The sequence below is a fragment of the Sminthopsis crassicaudata genome, chromosome 3 (genome assembly GCF_048593235.1).
Source record: "Sminthopsis crassicaudata isolate SCR6 chromosome 3, ASM4859323v1, whole genome shotgun sequence".
In the NCBI taxonomy this organism is placed as follows: Eukaryota; Metazoa; Chordata; class Mammalia; order Dasyuromorphia; family Dasyuridae; genus Sminthopsis; species Sminthopsis crassicaudata.
The window spans coordinates 483,221,134-483,244,152 of record NC_133619.1 but is presented as its reverse complement, the minus strand read 5'-3'; the positions used below and the strand labels follow the sequence as shown (position 1 = coordinate 483,244,152).

The window sequence follows — 23,019 nt, the reverse complement described above, 5'->3', positions numbered from 1 at the left end:
TAACCTTTTGGGTGACTATTCCTATTTGTTCCCATTCACAATAAGCCAATAAATACCAACAACTTTCAGCAAAAGCATTTACAAATAAAATGGCATACTAAGTTCAGAAGGTCCAAAACATTTTTCATAAACAAGGAATGTACCTGCCCATCATTGAACACAACCCACATTAGAAAAGTGGCCTTGATGAGGTGTGAGAATTGAGGATTTAGAGATCCTCTCTGGTCAATGTGTTCACAAACCCGAAATTTGTGGCAAAAGAGGATTTATTTACACTAAGAAAACAGTACATTAAGAAGACAGCTTTCTTAGTGGGCAAACTCCTGATTAAGAATTTAGCAAATGGGTTTAGACTGAGAAGAAAATATCTTCATCAGTGGGCTAAGTCTAGAAGGGCATTTAGCAAAGATGGGTTGACAAACCCTTGTTTATATGGGTTTAGTCTTGGCCTGGAGCTGGGGAGCAGTCTGAGTGACTATGTCTCAGGCTGAGATTTCCAATTGAATGAAATTACTTATCTTGGGAGTTGTCTGGAAAGGGTGTGCCCCTCCCAGAGGGCCATGGGGTTTGAGAGTCAGGAGCACCCTTCCCTCCCAAAGGGGACACAGTTTACTTCAAGGCCCTCCCCCCAAAATTAAAGGGGACACAATTTACATCAGCCTCAAACTTTGAATACAATGGTAGTGAATTACAAACACAGAATACATAAATGGCCCAGGCAGCTCACAATTTCTGGAACCTGAAAATTCCCTCTCTCCTTGTAGTCCTCATACTAGGTCCCTAGTTCTCATGCTCCTCTCCATATTCTGCCTCTGCATGCTACTTGAAACTTTTCTTTCTATCTAGATATTATCAGTTTATCTATCTTAGAAATAAATATAGCAATTCATGGAACACAAATGCATTTTTATAAACCTTAATGGAAATGTATTGTAGGATGTTCTAGCTTAATTAGATGGCTAATTTTTTCTACATTTAATTAACTAACATATGCATATCACCAAAAGCTAAAAATCAAGAGACTGAGCCCATTACAAAACACTATACAAACAATTTATAATAAGCACTGGCTAGATAAATGCCATATAGACTTTTAGATTTCCATTAGACTATTGATGTATAAGAATTACTCATACACAAAGAAACCTAGTTCTTTCTATGGTATATGAATATCATATAATAATGCATAAATTCAAAATTACAAGCCCTTCCCACTTTAAAATATATTATATGTAATATCTTTATATTAAAACAATTTAATATAGAAAGAACTTGTGATTCTTTAATATTATCTTTAGAAAACCCATGGAAATAATTGGTGTCACAAAATGGTCCAAACCTTCAATAAGATAAGTTGGTACAATAGCTCCCCAGTCTAAGCTGCATGACTGAAGAGGGAAGGGAACCAAGGAAAAATCAATTTCCTTCCCTCCTTCTTTGCTTAGAGAGTGTCTCAGGGCTTAGCTATTTAAAGCCCCAAGAGGTGGGGATAAGTTTATTTTTTCCTCAGCTACCCCTTTATCCCTTTCTTAACTCAATCAAAGAAATATTTGCACTGGTATTGATACACCTCTTCAGTCTATCTTATTACATCTTGGCTGTCTGTAACTACATTTCTTTACAGTGTGTGTGTGTGTGTGTGTGTGTGTATGGGTGTATGTTCTGGTCAATAGTGATATATGAAGTTTAATGTACCTTAAAGTTTAGATCAACCTATTTTGCAGCATGACTTGCAAAATGCACAATACAAATACAGTACAAAATACAAAATGACTGTGCAAAATATACAATACAAATGCAATATAAAATGCAAAATGAAATAAATAGGGGAGCAATGGAAAGAGCTCTAGGCCTGGAATCAGGAAGACTCATCTTCCTGAATTCAAATCCAGTTTTAGACAGTAGCTGCCACTAGAGAGGGTGGGGACAAGAAGACTAGGGATAAGGACATTCTAGAGAATAAGGGGTAGTCCCTTTTGCCTTGCCTTGATTATAGGGGAGGGGCATTATGATAGTAACTTAATACTTTTTGAAGTATCATAAAAATGTTACTTATTGTTATTTCATTTTTCTGAAGTTCACATGATTAATTTCCATAAAGAACCCTGAGCCAAGTATTTCTCCCCCCACTGCAGCTTCCCTTCTTTCTTTCTGTATCCTGGAGCAGAGGCTAGGTTGACTGTCCTACTTTCTCTGCCCTAAAGAAAACTCTGCTTATTAGCATATCTTTCACTTGAGGAAAACTAATAGGCTTTCTTTTTTTTTTTTCTGGAGCCCCAGTGAATGATCTCACTTTCACTTAGACTTTTCACTTTGCACAAATCTCACTTTATTTCATCAACTGTTAGTTCCAAGTGACCTTTTTGCTCTGGATAATTTTGTTTTATAGTTATAGTTTCAGAATTGGAAGTTGTTGAAGTTTGGTTTTTAGATGTTAAATGTATAATTCTAATGACCATCTGTCCAATATTCTCAAGAAACACTCATTGGAGTGCTACTGAATTAAATAAAAGCAGTAGAGTTAGTTGGGGTTTGGATAGGATTAGATAGAATGGAGAGAATTCTGGAGTTAAATGTTGATTCATATTCTATCTTAAATGTTCTCTGTGACCCTGAGTAAGCCTTTTAAACTTTATGTGCCTCAGTTTCTTATCTGAAAAATAAGAAATTTAGACTTCATAGCTTCTAAAGTCTCTTGCATCTCTAAATCTATGATTCTAGGATCCCAAACCATGATTTGTTCAGATCTTAGCTTTTATCCTCCTCTACTGGAGCTGTGGATACCTGGCCCAGTATTTGGAGAGGCAACATGGTAGATTTTGGATTGAAAAGATTTAGATTTACATAGATTGAGCAAATTGCTTTATCTTTCAGGGATTAGTTTTTTCAAAAGTAGTAAGATTGAGAGGGGAGGGGAAAGAAGTAAAATAAATGACCCTGAGTTCCCTTCAGTAGGGAATGCAGAGAATTAGAGCACTAAACCTAAAGTTAGGAATACTTGAGTTCAGATTCATTATCAGACACTTTGCTAGTTTTAGCTTCCTCAAACTGTAAAATAGAGATGAAAATAGCAGCTACTTCCCAGGCTAATTGTGAGATTCAAATGAGATGACATTTATAAAGTGCTTAGTTCAGTGCCTGGCACATAGTAGGCACTTAAATAATGATTGTTTCGCTTTTTTTTTTTTTTTTCCCCTCTACCTTTAAATCTATGATCCTAAGATACTAAAAACAACTTGGCTATCTGAAATGTAGAGAAAGAGAAAGAGCTGAGCTATTATAAACCTACTGAGAGAAAGGTCTTGAAGAATTTGTATAAGACTGTCAATATTCATCCTCCACTATTTTAAGGGTAGAAGGGTGAGGGCTGAGGGTGCTTTTTTCTCCTTCCTAAAACTATGTCCTGGGATTTTTTTTTTTTTATTGTGCTCACTATAGAACTGAATAACTACTACATAAAATGAATAAACAGAAAACCTTAGGGTTCAATGGGACATGAGGAGGCAGATATGATCCTTTTTGAAAATAAAGATGCAATGTACTTGGCAACAACTGTCAATGTAATGCCAGTTAGGGAAACTGAGTCAGAATAATTAGGGAATTATGGCACAACATCAAGGGGGTGAAACTCATCTTCAACGCATGCTGCTATGCCATTGGGAGAGGCATTGCTTGATAGTGGAGTAGATAGAACACTGACCTTGTAGTCAGAAACACTTGAGTTCAAATCCAGCCTCAGACACAAGCTTTGTGATCCTGAGCAAGTCACAACTCCAATTGTCTCACACAAAAAACAAATAAACAAACAAAGGTGTTGGGTGCTCTGGCCCTATCCACATGAAGTTAAGTTCTTCATACTAAAAGTAGGGATGTTACTACCATTCACCACTTACATTTTAAAAGAAAAGGACAGGAGAGGTCAGCACCTTCTCTATAGCACGCAATGTTAGAGAGTGGACTAGAGCATTGACAGTCCACCATCACACAACCAGTAGTTTGAGTTGTAAGTTTGGGGACTATGCCTTCCTATCTCCAGGGCCAGCTCAGTGCCAAATTGCCTCTACTGTTTGACATAATAGATTGTATTGCTAAAAAGAGAATAAAAAGAGGAGCTGTTTTGGAGCCCTAGCTTTCTTTGACCTAAAATCACACCCATTACATAGGTAACTTTTTCCATAAAAGACTGTCCTGGGAAGTGCTCATAGCTGCTTTTTTTGTTTGTTTGTTTGCTTGTTTGTTTGTTGGTTTGTTTGTTTAATGGAAAAGCTAGCTGACATTCCCTAAAGGCTCTCTGAGCCAGCTAGTTGAAGGGCAAAGATGAAAGTTTTCCAGCCACTCCAACCAATGTTAATCATTTCACCTTGCAAAGGATAGTACCTTAAATATGGATGTAAATACATTGTTTGTGTCTTTACACATACTAACCTGTAATAACATGTATTTTACAGTTGGATTATACATTAAGCCAAACTTAGCTTTTTGGGGTACTACAATTATATATATTTCCTGGCAAGCTATATTACTTTCACCATCTGTCATTTCTTTCAAAAGGCAAGTGCCCATAATAATTCCCATTTTATTATAAATATACTAATGACTTAAGAGAGGATAAGGGAAAATAGACTCTTCTTAATAATTTCACCTTTGCTCACTTTCTCCTTATTTGTATTCAAGAATGAATGATATTTTTGTTTGCCAGTTCATTCTAGTTTCTCCAAGAATCTGACTCAACCTCCCTTTCTCAGCTTTTCTCATATTATTATCCCTCCATATCCTGGGTATTTAAGTTCAACTATTGGACTCCTTGCCTATTGACAATGCATTGTGAGCTGCTGTCCAGAATATGCTAACTTGGTTATTTTTGCCTGTTGGACCTCTACCCAAAATCCATGTCAAAGGCTACCTTCTCATATATTTTCCCACAATTCCTAGAGACCTCTCTCTAAAATATTATTTAATATTCTTTCTCTTACTACTTCATAGACTATGAGCTCTATAAGGATATGATCCAAGTTTTACCTGGTTTTTTTCATGTACTTCAGCATGGGGTTTTCTAAACAATAAAATCATCACCATCATATTTATTTAGCACTTGAAGACTTACAAAGTATTTTACAAATCTTATTTTATTTTATCTTCATAACTCTGAGAGGAAGATTATACTATTATTTCCATTTTATAGATGTCAGATTCTCATTTCAGTCAGACAATAAACATTTATTAAGTATCTGTGGGCCAGGCATTTTGCTAATACTCCCTCTTTTCAAGGAGCTCACTACATAATGGGAAGTTGTGACTTGCCCAAAATTTTCCTAATGCCAAACCCAGTGTTCTATACCCTATTTCACCCAGCTGCCTTAACCAAGCTGATCAAGCATTTCCAGAATGTTCTCTTCCTATTGAAAGATACTGGTGGCTGAACTAAGCTTATATAGCAATTGAAAAAATTCTTGAACCAAACCAAGCATTAAATAATCCTTTAATAAGCCTGATTCAAATGAAAAGTAATAATTATAATAATAACTTATTTTTGCATAGCATTTATAATTTTCATGGATATAGTTTGGAGAGAGGGAAGAGGAACTTTCTTTTCCAGGCCTTTGGGATTCATTCTGGGTATTTTAGAGCCAGACAAGACTTGGGCAAATTTTCTATTAAAATATATATAAGTAAATTTTCATGCTTAAATCTTTCAAGCTTTTGTTCAAAATGAAATTAATCATAGAAACTTACCTGAGAAAATGATTATATGTTGCAAAAGTGGTAACCAGAAAAACACTTTCCTGTATAGCATGATATTGATTTCAGGTTATAGGGTAGAAATTCTGTTATAAAAGAAGGTTTGTTTGGAGAGCTACAGGTGTATCCTACATTTTATAATTTCTTATTTCCCTTTTAAGTTATTAAAAAACTGTCTTGCTTTTCTTGGAGAAAGGTCTTCAGTTGGATTGACATATTATCGATAGGCATTTATCTGAAGACTAAAGTTTGGAACAGCAATACTTTCCCTTGTTAACAATACTTTCTCTTGTTAAACTGAGTTGGCCAATTTTCTATATTGTCATTTCTATAACTTATTTAGTTTATTGTCTATTTGAAAATGAAACCACTAACCATGCTTTAAGAAGAAACAAACTAATAAGCTGTGATCAATAAGTATGAGGTTAGAAGAAGAAAAATCAGTTCAAGTAGTCTTTTTCACATTGTACTCACATAAAGATTAGCCTTAGGTTTATGATTACAGCTGTTCTTTGCTAAGCTTGAAGCTGTTTCTATTTCTGCCTATATTTTATAGGATTATACGTAACCTTAATCTTACTCTAATTGAGCTTTTATATTTGGTTATTCTATAATTCTATTTGTATTTGTTTGGTGTTTGGTGAGTTTTCAGAGGGAACCTTATACTAAGACTCATTGTAGACTCATTTTCTTTTTTAAAAAAATATAATCCCCCCCCCCTCTCTCTCTGCCCCTGTCTGTCTGTCTGTCTTTCTCTGTCTCAACTGTGTCTGTCTGTCTGTCTCTTTGTCTCTCTCTTTGTCTCTGTCTCTGTCCCTTTCCGTCTCTCTCTCTCTTTCTCTGTGTGTGTGTGTTTGTGTGTGTATGTGTGTATGTGTATTGGAAACAGTATCTTTCTATTTTGCCCAGGATAGAAGTACAGCAATCATTCATGGGCCCAATTCTACTGCTGATAAACACCAAAGCTTTGAACAACTTGTTTCCCAATTGGGTTTTATTTGTCCTTCCTTAGATAACATGGTAAGCAGCTAGGGTGGTACAGTGAATAGATTGTCTGAACTGATGTCAAGAAACTCTTCTTCCTAAGTTCAAATACAGTCTCAGAACTTACTAGCTATGTGACCCTAGGCAAGTCACTGAATGCTATTTGCCTCAGTTTCCTTATCTGTAAAATGAGCTGGAGAAGGAAATGTCTTACTTCCTATCTCCACCTAAAAAACTTCAAATGGGATCATGAAGATTAGGACATAACTAATTGCCTAAAACAACATTTGGACAACTAAGTGGCTCAATAGATAATAGTTCTGGGTCTAGAATCAGGAGGACCTCAGTTCAAATACAACCTATCTATATGACCTTGAGAAAGTCAGTTAATCCTGTTTATCTCAGTTTCTTCATCTATAAAATGAGCTGGAGAAGGAAATAGCAAACCACTCCCTGTATCTTTGCCAAGAAAACTCCAAATGGAGTCACAAAAAATTGGGTATGAATGAAAATTATTGAATAACAGCAATAACAACAACAGACAATCTCATGCTCCTTCTCTACCCAGAGCTCCACTCTGGAGAATCATAATGCTGATCCTGGACTTGGTATGAAAACCAGAAGGGTTTTAGATTTATGACAACCTAGAATTCACAAACTCATGCAATTCGCCAACCTCAACTGGAACTACAGTCATTTATCAACATGTCTGACCAAGTCATCAGTTATAACTAAAATAACTAAGGAAAAAAGAAAAAATTAATTCAACATAACTAAATACTAACACATCAACTGAGTTTTGTGATATATGCTATTGTTTCATACCCATAGTTTCCCACTTCTGAAGAGATGAAATAAAATGCATTTTCTTATCTTTTCTTCAGGAACAGACCTGACCATTAAAATTATACAGCATTAAGTTTCAGATTTGTTTGTGAATATATGTATGTATGATATAATAAATTCATACACAACAAATTTTCTGGGAGATAATAAAATGTGCTGGATATAAAACATGCAATTAAGAAAAAACTAGTATGTATCAAGCTGTATTTAATATTTTGCTGGAGCTCTGTCTTCCCAGAAATCAGCCGGAGTCAGGATAATCAAAAGTCTTTATTCTTGGTCAAGGGATTAGATCCAGCTATCTCCACACCTCCTTCTTCTCTCTCCACCGCCAGGAGAACACCTCAATTTCCTCCTCCTACTCCACACACAAGTCACTTCCCCTTCTTTGTCAGGACAGAATAGTTGGTGTGGGTCATCCTTCAAACATGTTAATTGAGAATTGTCCAATTGGCAATTAGTCTCACGTGATCCATTATCCAAGTGCATTTGCTCAGTTCTAGCCCTTTGCAATATTTGGACATCATTTATAGTTTAGTGTGGTAACTAAACAATAAGATGACAAATACAGTGGCTAGTATTTAATTGGATTGTTACAAGAATAAAAAGAGCATTGATAGATTTTTAAGCATATTAAAAGTAGAATAGAAAAAGGGAAATTCAGCTAGAAAATTAAACTTTTGTATTTTTTTCAGAAAGTAATATGAATCATAATTATTAAAGAAGATCAATATCTAAAGCCAAATGGAGCTTCAAGAATCTAAAGTTAAAACAGAATTTATCAATCATCTAGGCCAGTGAAGTCAAACTGCAGCCCACTAATATTGCCCAATCAGATTCAAATGTAAATGAGAAATATTAAACAAATAAGTTTAAAAATACAATAAAATATAGATAATGTTAATTTGTCATTTTCCAAGTCATTATGAAACCCTCAGGGATGGGTTCCTATTTGAATTTGAGACCCTTGATCTAGTCCAACTCCCTTTGTTTTATACACAAGGACTTGATTCCCTACAGATTTTTCTGTAACTATTTTAATTTTTCTGGCTTTTAACTATATTCAGCTGTTGGAGTTTCTTACTTTAGACATCATGGGCTAAAAGCAACATTTTGTTTTTTTTTTTCAAGATACATATTTGATGAATGAAAGAAAATGACATTATCTATCAAATCTGGTTTATTAAATTTTACTTTTATTACCCACTTCTATAAATTAATCTTCACAATTGTTCATAAAATAATTGCTAGGTTTATCTTTAAATCATTTTAAAGAGTTATATATATATATAAAGCCAAGAAATTCTTATGGCTTGATAGAGGCAGTTAGGTAGCACAGTGGATAGAGTGACAGGATAATTCATCATCTTGAGTTCAAATCAGGCTGCACATACTGACTAGCTGTGTGATCCTGGACAAGTCCTTTAACTCTGTTTGCCTCAGTTTCCTCATCTGTAAAATTAAATAGAGAGAAAAATAGCAAACTACTTCAATATTTTTTCTAAGAGAATCCAAAATAGGGTTATAGGTACTTGGATTATAGGTACTTGGACACAACTTAAACAACTCAACAACAAGTGATCTTGATTATAACACAGATTTCAAGAATATTGGAGAATGATAGATGTACAAAAAGATATCTAATCATTTCCATATAGTTTCATTTTTCTAATTACTACCAGATCTTGGACTGTATCTACCTGAGACAACCAAATCAAACAGAAAAAGAAGTGGATCATCAGCTCTTAAAGTCTATAGAAAAACCTTAATTTCCAGTTACCCTCATATAAACAAGATAGGCTAAAGGCAAGAAACTAGTCCCTAGTTTTCTAGTCCCAGTTTTCTCATAGACTCTATTTGATTGAGCAAATCACTTTACCTCTCAGTGTCTGTGTATTTATCTGGAAATTAATGATAGCTCTTATTTATATATTGCTTTGAGGTTAACCCTATGAGGTGGTTATTATAAATAATATTTCCCCTTTACAGATTGAAACTCAGAGACCATAAATCACTCATCCATAACTAGTAAGTGTCAGAGCTACACATCAAATGCAGAACTAGCAGAAATGTACTGGAGCAGCTTAAATCTGTGAGAGCAGGTGGTTAAATTTTCAGTATATTTATATCTTGAAAATTAGCAAATGCTCCAAATATTAATTTGTAGTCTTGTTGATTGACTAAGGTTTTTTTTTTGTTTGTTTGTTTGTTTGTTTATTTTGAAAACCAGTTGTTAAATATTTATTAGTACATTCAAGATCAAGGCTAATTCTATTATACTACCTTTTCCCTATTTCAGGATTTTTTAATCTTTCTTCTGTATGGATCCCTATATATACAGTTACCAAGGAAATCAGTTATATTGAAATATAATTATCACAATTTTAAAAGAGCAAGGTCACAGATTTCTGGGTAAGAAGCTTTACTATACATTTCAAAATATATATTATACATTAGAGAAGGGGAACGTCACACACACACACACACACACACACACACACACACACACACACACATACCGATGCCTCCACCCAGCTCAGTTGTTATAGTCACAGATTATAGTCACACAAGAAGAGATTTTTATGTGTTAATAAAGTGTAACACCTTGTGAGCCTTTTATGTGGTGTGAATACCTCTGATTGAGTCAAGACAGAACAATTGGCTGAGCAAACACATTAGTCACATCCCTGGGGGTTGTAAATAGTTAAATCTGATATGAATTTCAACAGTGTGAGAGTGAAAGACATTTAATAAATCAGGAATAGGCTGTACAGGAGACCTCTAGGGATTGATAGGACATCTCTTTTATTCCCACCATTGTCCAAGTAGCTTTAAAGATGATCGTTTTACCTATAGAAGACACTGAACCCAGTGGGGAACCCACTTCAAATAGTGAGGCAGAAAAAGAATCACCCAAAGGTGGAAGCAGCTTCAAGAACTGCAGGGGAGAACAGAGTTGAACCATGTAAAAGACCCCTTCCTCTACAACAAAAACAATCTTCCTAAACAACAACCCTAACCATGTCATTACCCTGATCAATTATCTTGAATGGTTCCCTATTAGCTCTAGGATAAACTATAAACTTCAGCTTAACATTTAAAGGCTTTCAAAACCTCTCTTTTTGATTTATTGTGAATTACTCTTCTCGTTTCATTCTACATTCCAGACAAAGCGAATTCATATTTCCAGAACTTGTCTCCCATAACCATTTTTTTTCTTTATTTTTAATCTTATTTTCATTTCATTTTTAAATTTTAATTTAATGTATTTGTCATCAAATAAAGTGTTTTCAGATATATTGTGGAAGAGAAGGGATTGAACATGAAACTATAAATCTTTATTATGGAGGTCTTAGTATTCTTTCAAAATATATAATAAACAAGTAACACTCAAAACTATTTTGCTTCTGTGCAATATTTTCTGATCTTCTTTCTATGTTATTTTCATTTGGGAGGATGTGAGCTCTATCTCTAGTTCTCCTTTTCCTTCCTATATTTCTCCATCTCACTGAGGGCAGGGAGGGAGGAGGGAAGAAAGGAAACAATTCTCATCATTATCTTCAATATAATACCTAGAACCTAACTTAGAACCTTGCATTCTGTAGGACCACAACATATTAGAAAGAACAAAGATTTGCCAAAATTAAGTATATTTTACCAGAGGAGTTCCAAAAAATCTTAAATGACAACAATTTCTCTGTAATTCATTTTATTTAATATATTCATTATGACATATCTATAAGATTATCTACTGTGTAAACCTGAACAAGTCCTTTAATCTTTCAGCTAGTAAAGGAAGTCATATTAGCATTAAATGGTGCCTACCTCTAAGGGTTATGGTAAAGATTAAATATTTGTAAAGCATTTTGCAAACCTTAAACCACTATATAAATTCTATCTACAATTATTAAGTTAGATTTGATTTATTTAAAAATCTATTATAGTCATAGCTGCTAAAATGTGCTTTGAAGGACATGAAGCACTGTATACCTTAACTATATTACTATTTCTACCACATCTCTTAATATGTTTTCAGGTTTTACTTCGAGTGGATCTTCCCTCTACTAGTATAGATCCCAGCTTCTTAAACTGTGGATTGTTATTCCATATAGGATATTGTAAGTGAATGTGAGGGTTGTGAAATCATGATTTATTATCAGCAAATGTTTGATTTCTATAAAAAATCACCTAAAAATTTCTCAGGTGAAAAGGGGTCTCAAGTAGAAAAAGTTTAAAAAGTTCTGCTATAGAAAGCAATACCTCCATTATTTTGCATCCTTTTTTATTTTTTCCCCATGATTTGCATAAAACTTTCCTTGGATATCTTACCAAACATACTCTGTGGTTCTCTGATCATTCTTTTAATAACATTCTGTTGCCCCTCTCCTTCATCATGAAATCAGACCAACTCTTTTTGATTATACCTGTATATAATGATTTTCTTTTCATATTACTATTCAGGTTCATATTATTTCTGGCAATAAATGTGGGCCTATTCATAATTACTGTTTGCATTGGTCTCTTTCATCTATAATTTTGATTGTTTTGAATTACATGAACTATAAAGACTATTTCATAGTTTTAGTTATATAAAATCCCTGGGATAATTTTATATTTTAATGGAATTTTGCATGATAAGAAATCATCAAAAATGCTATATACTTTAGTAGATTTTATCTAAATCCATCTTATCTTCCTATTCATTTCTGGATATTGGCTTATCTTTCTGCAATAATATATTGGCACAAATATGCTAAAATGAGCGACCCATCCAAATGTACATCTTAATATGAGTAATATATATTTTTCAACCATTTTTTCCTGTGTTAATTGCTCCAAAATTATAATTTTTGAGTAAACATAAATTTTCATTGAAGTCATCCAGTAGGACTTAACTGAAGATGAGACTACACAAAGCAATATGTAAATAGAAACTTGTATATCATAATCATTGACATAGAATTTCTTTCTTACTTGGATTTTATGGAAAACATTTGGTAATAAGGAACATAATCTAAGTACGTTTGTCTCCATGATTTTTGTTTTATTTAATATTAAAAACTAGAGCACCCTTGAACAAATTTATTTCATTGTTACATCAAAAATATCTGTGGTCTTTACATATGGGACTTGCAGGGAGGAGAACCATTAGAGTTGTGTTGTGCTCTTCAGAATCTTTATTTTTATAATTAAATTTAAAAAAAAAAGCATTTCATACCTTCTCATCTTCATAGTTCTCATTCAGTTGTGACCAGGTCTGTAAAGTTCTCTGGAAAAAAATTATCATTTAGGAAAACCAGCCTATTCTTTTCTCATAATTCTATCAAGGAATTGTGTCTACTAATCGATGTGGATTTAAATCATTCTCATGAATTTTTTTTTAAAGTTTAGAAAGTAAGTAAATAAGTAATATCTTCTTGTTTTCCTTTTGGAATAATTATAAAATTTGTAATCTAGTGCATTCCTCTTTGTCTTTTGAATATCTTGATAATAATGTTGATAAATATCTTGATAATAATGAGTATATACTTAAGAGGTAGCACAATAAATAGAGCCATGGCCCTAAAGTCAGGAAGACCTGAGTTCAAATACAGCCTTACTCACTAGCTTTGTGAGACTTAACAAGTCACTTAACCTTTATTTCTGAAGAATGAAATGGAAATGCCATGGTCAGCATGAGTGTGCTGTGGTCCACAAGATCAGAAAAGAATTATATGCAACTGAAGAACTAAACAATAACATTTACACATATTGAGGTTTAGCTGTTGTTTTATATTTCATCTTGACCACTTCTCTCACAGCAAATAGTGTACTCTGATGATGAAGTCCAAATTTGTTGATTTCACTATTATCACTTAATAGTAGAAATAGGTAAAGTAGAACCTCAAACATCTTCAAGAGAATTTCATTGGTTCAAAATGTCACAGTATGATCCTCATAGATTGTCTTCCCTCCCATTAGAGAGACCAACCAAGTTGCATTGTACTCAGATATTGCCATAGTTCTCTGTTACAGAATCTTGAAACAACTGGACAATGTTCACCTAAGACAGAATTATGTCTTAAAACAGTCATTTACTGTATTGGTGATAAACTTCAAAATAATATTTAATTTACTTTCTTTATTTCTTCTTCTTCTTCTTCTTCTTCTTCTTCTTCTTCTTCTTCTTCTTCTTCTTCTTCTTCTTCTTCTTCTTCTTCTTCTTCTTTTTTTTTTTTTTTTTGTAATAGTCTAGTCAAATTATCCAAGCTAATGTAGCATTGCTGGAAAAAATGTCATGATCAGTTATATCAAATGTGATATTTTGTGGCACAAAACAAACTCTGGTATAAAATAAACTGTGTGTAACCAGTTGTAACATGCCTCAGCAATAAAAACCTCAAAATAAAGCCAAAGGAAAGGGCAGCTCTGTTTTGGTAAATGGCAGCTTTAAACATTTTTTACTTTAAAATTAATGCAAGGTTAAAATTTGGGGACACCTTAAAAATGCCTCCAAAACTTTAATTGTCTTCCCAATGGGAACATTATGGTCTGTTTATAATATTCTTTCCTGATAGCTAAAAGTCAATCATGTGAGCTGTGCCTGGTCTTATTAGTAAACTAAGACAGTATAAAGAACCTTATGAGTAAGGAGCACCCAGGCTCTAGTTATCCCGTTTTAAGCTAACGAAAAGTGAAGGGTGTCAAGGCAGTTTTTTCATAACATTTCTTAATTGAGGTCATTTCAGTAATATTTATGTAATAAATACAAAGTAAATAAGGAATAAACATCAGTCATCTGATCACTTGAATTTTCCAATTAGTAAGGCTTTCTTTATTTAAAGCCTTCTACATTTAAAATTTACCTTAGAAAGATATTTACAGTCTAAATCTTCTAATCCTTTTCAGTTAAAACTTTTCAAGTACCTACTATATATAGTTCTGTAATAGGGGTAAGGGAAAGAGTGACATCATCTGTGCTCTTCTGGAACTTGGATTCTATTCCAGGTTTTAACAGTAAAGTGATGAGCAAAATAATAATAATAATAATAATAATAATAATTTGAAGTTTTTTTTTAAACTCTTTAAAAAAAATTTTCACAAAGGAGGTGGCACCTAAGCTGTTTGACAGTAGATCAGGATTCAGAGATCTGAAACAATGAAGGTGCACATTCTAGTCAATGAGTGGAAGGGGAGACATCTACCAAAACAGAATGTGGAACAATTAATAATGCAATTTGGCAAAAGAGCAATAATGTGGAATGAAGCAAAAAGACTACATATCTTGGAAGAATATTATTTAGTGGTACCAAAGCTCCCAAGAGGTCAAAATTGTGAAAAAAGGGCCAGTGGATTTAGCAATTGAACAATATTGAACAATAATTGCTGACTCTTTGGAAGCACAATTTCTGTAAGGGGTTATAAAAAGCCAGATTGCAATGGGTAGTTAGGACCTAGTGAGAGGGAGGATCCAGATGATTCAGAGATTATGAAAATGAAAAGGAGAAGGGATGCTTGACTCTAGCTTTAGAAGATGGCAGTAATAATAATAATAATTAATTATTTAAAGATTAGAGGAAACCTTGTCATGTTTGTGGCAAATAGGAAGATGCCATTAGAAAGGGATAATGAAGATGAGAGAAAAGGAATGATCAGTGAACAAGGTCATAGAAGAAATTAGCATTTTTTAACAGGCCTCAGTTTGATTGAGGCAATATGCCCATTCAATGATTAAGGTTTGGTTAAGATTCGAAACAAAGAATGGCCACTTTTACTTTGTCAAAAAAAAAAAAAAAAAAGTAGAATAAAGACACAGTACATTAAAGAACATTTTAATGTTGCCCTAAAATTCATCAGTAGATGATGGTCCTCTATCAATAAGAATCTCCATATTTAATGATATTTTTCCTCATTCCAAAGAAACAATCTATAATTGGAGTAATACTTGCTTGAAGACTTTCTAATTTGGAAGAACTTGTTAGAGATTACATCCTACCCATTTCACATACTACAAGATACATCCCAGGATTATTTCCCTATATTAATACAAATTAGAGTAGGAATTTTGTGGAAGAAAGAAATTATATATGACAATTTATTTAGTGCAATTACAAACTAAAAACTTTTTTTGTAATTTGAATCTCATTTTCAGCAGACACAGAATTATAGAAACATGGTAAACACTGACTTAAAACTTATTTATTAATTAATAATTATTAATTAATAATTAATTAATAGTGATTTGGGGACAAGAAAGTGTTAGAAAATTTTCTAAGTAAAGGTGGGAAATGTATAGAAATAATCATAAGAAAAATGAACTTCATTGTTGTAGTAAAAAAGATGAAGGATTCAAAGAAAAGGAAGAAAGAATTTTAAAAAAACCAAGAAAGCCCTTTCCCTTTTCTGGACCCAGGCAATATTTAATGGAAAAATAAGTTCCTCATTCGGAGCATGTGAAAATGATTATATATTCTTTCTTTCTCAATGTGTTTTAAATTTATTTGAAATTTAAATACAAAATAGAAAAAGAGAAATACTGCCATGTGCACAGAGGAACATAAGAAAAGATTCAAAATATAAAGCAATAAATTTTCATTTCAAGAAAGCTTATATATAAATACTACATATTGTGTTCAGAGCTTTACACTTTTGTTTTCTTGTAGGTTTTCATTTGTTATTTACTGTGTAGTTTTTGCTTCATTCTTTTTCCCTCTTCCATCCCCCACCAAGAAGGCTATAATTAAAGTCAGATATATGTATATATAGACATATATAGAAATGTACATACACATAGATATCCATAATCATACATATTTAGACATATTATATATATATATATGTGTGTGTGTATATATATATATTTATATACATCTATGTAAGACTGCAGTTTACGTGTTCTCTGTTCCTCTGAAGGTGCATAAACTCTGCTTTCATAAGTCCAAGTATTTCCATATTTTTCTAACTCTACCTATTCCACAGCAATATTCCAACTTCATATTGTCTAGTTATTTTAAATGGTCTAAAACAAAACTGACTAGTATAGCTGACATATAATGTAGTTTTCCTATTTTTCTCTTTTGATTCAATCCATTTTATCTTTAACTTTGTCAAAAAATGTTAAAATACAGAAATGACTATTACAGAATTATAAATTCTTATTTAAGAAAGCTATTTGAATTCTGTGAAGTGATTGACTAGTTAGAGCAAAGGTCAAAGTAAATAAATTAAAAGAAAGGATAAAAATATGTAGCATATTCTGCATGCAATATCTCCAGTCCTCTATGTTCAGAAAAATATCTGTTCTGCAAATGGGGTGGCAGGCCAGGATGAAGACAAGATTAAATCATTTGTTTTACAAAGAAGTTTAACCAACATAAAATAGTTTCCACAGGAAGGTTAGAGTCATAATCCCCATTCCCCAGAAATTCCCTCCCTCACACAGAAAACTGATGTTCTTGCCAAGTAGAGAGATATAGGAGTAAAGAACATAAGCTTAGAGTAGAAGATCATTTTCAAAGGGTTATTATGAAAGAGGATTAAAGAGTACAAGCAGTATGCCTTCACAAAAATTAAAAAGACAATGGAGAAAAGAAATTTGAAAGAACTTTGCAACAAATACATATAAAAGAGAACAGATCTACTGATTTTTGTGGTTATCTTTTTTAAAATTAGTGATAAGAACCTAGTACTGTGTTTTATATAAGATAGGAACAATAGAACTCAGATATAGTCAAAAGGAATGTTTAGATTTGACTAAATTCATACAAGAAAAACCTATGATGGCTATGGCATAATTTTAAAGTATGCAGTGATCGATTTTTTTCCTTTAAAAAATAATGTGATAATATATCAGCAATTATTGAACCAGAGACTACTTATTCTTTTTCTAGAACAAATTTATAAAGATGTTGTATGCATGTATCTAGGAAGTTCCTGGTATCCAGGGAACAGACAAGTTATGTCAGACCACATCTTTGTTGTTACGTAATTAACTAAGTTATAGAGGATATATGATGTTGTTCTTTTTATTGCTTATTGAGTTCCAAAAAGCATGACTTCGTAGTGCAAAATGCAGCCTGAAATCTCTTTTTAATCATGGTGACTTCCATACTCATAAAATAAAAAATACATATATAATAACAATAAAAGACTTTAAAACAATGAAACTATGGAGAAAATTTTGTTCAATAATCCACTGACATTGAATCAATTGATAAACCTTTATTAGTACCTATTAGGTGCATAGACTTTAAAAGAATTGTAAAACAGTGAGATATTCTCAGCTAAAGTGTTTATCAGTACCATAGATAATAACTTGAACAGAGTTCAAACAAAAGAATTCCTCACTGATGACGAGCCTCCAAAATATCAGATTCATAGATGATACTACTAATATCATCATTATGACAAAGCTCCTTCATGAAAACATACCAGTGTAAGAGAAAAAACTCTAAACTTACACCTTAAAAAATTAAGTGGATGCAAAACATTGCCCAGAAATGCAATAGAAAAGTAAATTGCTCAAGTAATTTCACAAATAAATGTCTTGAATTGTTATTATTGTTGTTATTGTTCAGGTATTTCATTCTTGTCTAACTCTTTGCCACCCCATTTGGGGTTTTCTTGATGAAAATGTAGTCATGGTTTGCCATTTCCTTTTCCAGTTCATTTTACACATGGGTAAACTGAGGCAAATGGGTTAAATGACTCGTCTAGGTTCACACAGCTAATAAAGATGTGAGGCTAGAATTGAACTTAGAAAAATGAGTCATTTTGATTCCCCTGTGCTCTATCCACTACACCACTAGTTGTCCCCTTGTCTTGAATACATAGTGCATGTAAATAGAGCTTAAGATATAGAGTGAGATAGTAAGCCATATGACATTGGAAAAATTGTACCATGCTCAAACTGCTTGCTGCTACAAAAGTACCATTAGTTTTGTAGGGATGTATGTAGATATATGAATCTTAGTAAATCACAGCCTGAGAAAGATAAAAAGTATAAGTAACCCAGTGGTCTAGGGATAGATTTATAGTGGGAACAATGGAACTTATTACTAAGGAACATAAAGAAGATACCCACAATGAAATAAGTGGCCTGGTGATGTAGGAAGAGTGGGTATAAATGTTCTGTTGGTACTTCTTAGATCTTAAAAGAATTAAATTTCTTTAGTGTCTATTAGTGTTATAGTGTTATTTGGATTTTCAGTGGAAGATTTAAGGAAGGACATGGACAAAAACTGCATAGGATGAGAAAATATGGAAGGGAACAGTCTGCATTGCTAAAGGGAGTAGTCCCAGAAATTAAATTTCAGTTTCACCAAAGAATATATTTCTTTATAAAGTATTCTGTAATTATTTCATCTTCATTGTTCCTAAACTATAAGTTTATTGTCAAAGACAATAAATATGCTTTCCTTATTTTAGTATTCCTTTCGTAGAATCTAGTGTAGTTTCTTGATCACAGTCGGTATTTTAAAATATTAGCTGACCCATGGAGCTCAAAATGCTTTTAAGAGCATTTCATATACCATTTTACACTTTTGAAAATGGAGCTGATAATAGCATGTAAGTGATGCAATTGGTGAACAACCTCAGAGAGACAGAAAAGAAAATGTTGATATCATGTTTTTGTGGAAAAGAAGCATACTAGAAAGAAAACTATATCCTAAAGCCTGGACATTTCACAATGATTTGTTGAAAGAGAAGAAGAATCTGCACTAAGATAGCCAAGGGAGTTACTCTGGAAATGTCCTTGTGAAAACCCTCTGTTCTCAGGTTGACCCAGAATAGTTCCTTCCTTAACAATAGACTTTTAATAAATAGCTGTTGAATTAAATAGAATGAGTTGAATTGAATTAAGAAAGACAAATTGGTATTGGAGTTAAAATCCATTTGGGGATGAACTAATTTCTTCTGAGACACGTTTTGAGCAGAGTGAAAGACATAGAAGAGCTCTAGAATAAACCAATTGAAGGAGTATGATAAATGTTTGTTAATTTTTTTTGTTATGTAGCGATGTTTTGCAATCCAGTTTCTGAGGGACAGAGAAAAAAAACCCTCCATTTATAAGATTCTGATAGAGTCTCAGACAGATAGCACTGTTTCCTCTCACCTGAAGAGAAGCTATCACCAAAAGGATATGTGTATTAAGGATATAGAACTAGAAAGAGGGGCATATAATTTGAGCCAATGACATGAATGAAGGGTACTTGCTGCTGTGGCCATTTCTACCATTGTGACCAGGGACCTAAACTTTCACCCTGCCTTACCCTCAATCCCCTGAAAGAAGAGACTGTGACTAATCAAGTTTGTTGAAGAGAAAGAAGAAGGTGATGCTTTCCCCATCTTCCTCCTTAAGTTCTTTATCCCTCTCCCCATTATAGAGAAAATGAATTCTTATTCCAAAATTTTCCTTTTCTTTAATGTTAGACTTTCTGTTTAAATTAGTCCCATAACTAACTAGTTTAAGGATTGATCCTTACTTTTCTAGGAATTAACTTCATTATATGTAAAGGAGAGGGCAGAGAAAAGTAGAGTAGCAGCTAGCAAAGTATAAGAGAGAAATAAATCGACAGAAAGGATCATCTCTATCTGAATATTAGGAAAGAAGCAGTTAGTTCTTCTTTCTTCCTGACTTGGGCTTCAGAAACACAAAGAGAGAATTACTTAGTTATGTTGATTTCTTGTTATAATAAGTCTCCCAATATGGAACAGAACTCGATCTAGGGCTCTCTGCCTTTAGAAATAACTGTCAGATAATTATTGTTAAGTCATATTGCATTTTGCATTGTTTTCTTACCCTTGCGTGTGCAGAGAAATCTCTTTGTACATAGGGAGGTGAAGGCAGTGTCTAGAGGAAATATAATGCATGGTAGCAAGCATTTACCTATATTCCAAAGGTGGGAATCAGTTAAACAAAAGTAGCAAGCTTCCTCTTTATAAATAAAGAAGTACACAACCAACAATTGTTGGGATCGATCATTTATCTAGCCAACATTGGTGCTAATTAAAACATGTTATAAACATAATTTGAGAAAATGGGAAAACTTTGGAGCAAGAATTCATTACCCTTGGGAAGGGAAAGAGAAGAGAGAAAAAGGAAAGGAGTGTAGTGGAGAAACCTCAAGATAATCCTTTCTAAAAAATGCTCAGTCAGTCTCTCCTTTTAGGCATGGAAGGCAGAGGGGGAAGTTGCATAGTTTATATCCTGGTTGTGACTTAAATGATGGGCAAGTACTCTCCAACTCTCTCATCTAGCTCAAATCATGGGCCTACTTGTACTTCTAACCCCATGTTCCCAGTACACAATACTATCTTCTTTACCATGTACTAAAGTTATGTATATAAGACATTATTTTTTCCATCATTGAAAGATCCTTCTTTTTTCTATTAGAGGAGATCACCAAAGACTTTTCTCTTCCCATAGAAATTAATTGCCAAAGTCCTGCCAGTTGAATAGATTTTGAATCTTCCACACAATCAGGATCTAAACCTTCTAGATCAGGATCATATCTTAATGAATTTCATAGTCTCCCCCTGATCCAAATCTGTAGTATTTGTAGTTTCATAACCAGTGCAGGTGTGGAGATGTGAAGTGTGATTAATAGTGTACATTGGGAGGAGTCAATGGCTTAGAAATTTTATACCTCTTGATATAGTGATATCATATGCCATGGTTCTGTTTTGTTCAAAACTGACATGACATATAGGCTCTACCAGTAATCTCCTAATTGGTGCCTAATATTCTACATGAGAGATCATTCACTCTTCTATTCCCTTTACACTCTCTTAGATCTGCTTACTTACTTCTGTTGCCTTATGCCAGACATGAGTCTCATCCCAAGTCCTGTTGATATTTCATACTCATCATGTTTTGTAACATTTCAAATCTATTTCATTTATTATCCAAAAACATATATTAGTATATAGATATGAAAGTCTATCTCATCCTCTTCCTAATTATTTTCTTCTGATAATTACTAGCCCCTCGCCTTACACTATTATGTCTGAAAAGCCTGTTGTCCTCAGCATTGTGATCTTGCTGTTTGTTTTATTACACATAGGCGATTTCCCCATGAGTAAACAACTTCTACCACGGACTCCAGCAACTTTTCTGCAACTTCTATTCTTGAAGAGTTTCCTAGAGTGCTAAGAGATTAAGTGACTTGCCCAGAGTAAAACAGTTAGTATGTGACAGAAGCCGGGTTTGACTCCAGTCTTCCTGCTCCAAAGGCCAACTTTTCTCAGCCTTTTTTGTCATCTCTGCCAATCTTCTCTTCTTTACAATTCAATATTCTCCCTCCTCTCTCATGCTTCAGCCTGAAGATTTCTTGATCAATTTGTTAAGTCTCTCACCAAACATATCTTTCCTGGTCTTCATAAGATATATTCCATCCCTTACTATGAACTTCTTCTTTTGGTATATCAAAATTCATGATCCAAAAAAAAAAACAATCTCATTTTTGGACAACATATACATGATGTTTTCACATTCTATACTTTCCTTTCTCTTACAAAGTTATGACTTTTAGCTGGAAGATAAAATGAAAATACCATTTGTGGCTCCACATTTCTCACAAATGCTCTTTTCATTTCATCTTTTAGCTAGAAATATGTTACATGTTTCTTCTGATTAGACATTCTATTTTCATGTGAATCAGCAGAAATAGGTAAAAGGCAGAAAATCTAATAAATCTTAGCAGTCTCTATATTATTTCTTAGATATAGACACCAGAAAAACATAATGCCTCTGAATTTTACAAAGCAGAGTCATTCTTTTACTCAGTTATCTCTAATCTATAGCTTGTGAAATGGGAAAAATGAAACCCAGATAAATTTCACAATTTGAGAAATAAATAATGATGAAAAATAAAAACAAAAGTAAAAATTTCTCTTCTTTACAGACTGGAATGGGGCACCTGCGTGTTACAAAAGATGGTCTCCGTCTGGAAGGGGAGTCTGAATTTTTATTCCCTCTGTATGCCAAAGAAATTCATTCTAGGCTGGTAAGTAAAGAACAAAATACTTAAAGCAATGTATGGCAAACAAAATCAAATACAAACTTTATTAAGTGTAGAAATTCATAATATTGTAGAGGACATTTCACAAAGCATATGTATACAAAATCTTTCTAGATTGTCTAAAAATGCTTAGGAGCTTGATTATGGAACTAATGTCTAACAACTACATTTAGAAAGTAAATGAAACCAATTTTCATATACTTCAGAATTTGAATTTGGTGGTCACTGTAATTTAGACTTGAAATGAAAACCTCAAATACAAATAATTTAAGTTTCTATCTACTCTTGCAAACCAATTTAAATTCAAGTGACTTTGAAAGCATTCCAAATTGTCTGAGAAGCTTAAAAAGAAATCTTTTTCACAGTAGGGTATTCTTCACTAATTATAGGATATTAAGGTTAAATAGGACCCTCTATCAGTAGATTAAACATCAGTACTAAACAGTTA

At 33.2% G+C, this 23,019-nt stretch overlaps 1 protein-coding gene across 5 annotated transcripts in view; it reads left to right on the top strand.

The window, feature by feature from the left end:
• The window catches only part of SGCG (sarcoglycan gamma), a 307,721-nt gene that overhangs the window by 154,399 nt on the left and 130,303 nt on the right, over positions 1–23,019 (top strand). For all 5 annotated transcript variants that reach the window (XM_074303664.1, XM_074303665.1, XM_074303666.1 and 2 more), the window contains exon 3: positions 22,455–22,556. In XM_074303664.1, the coding sequence (XP_074159765.1) occupies positions 22,455–22,556 (102 nt within the window). The remainder of the gene's footprint in view (positions 1–22,454; positions 22,557–23,019) is intronic.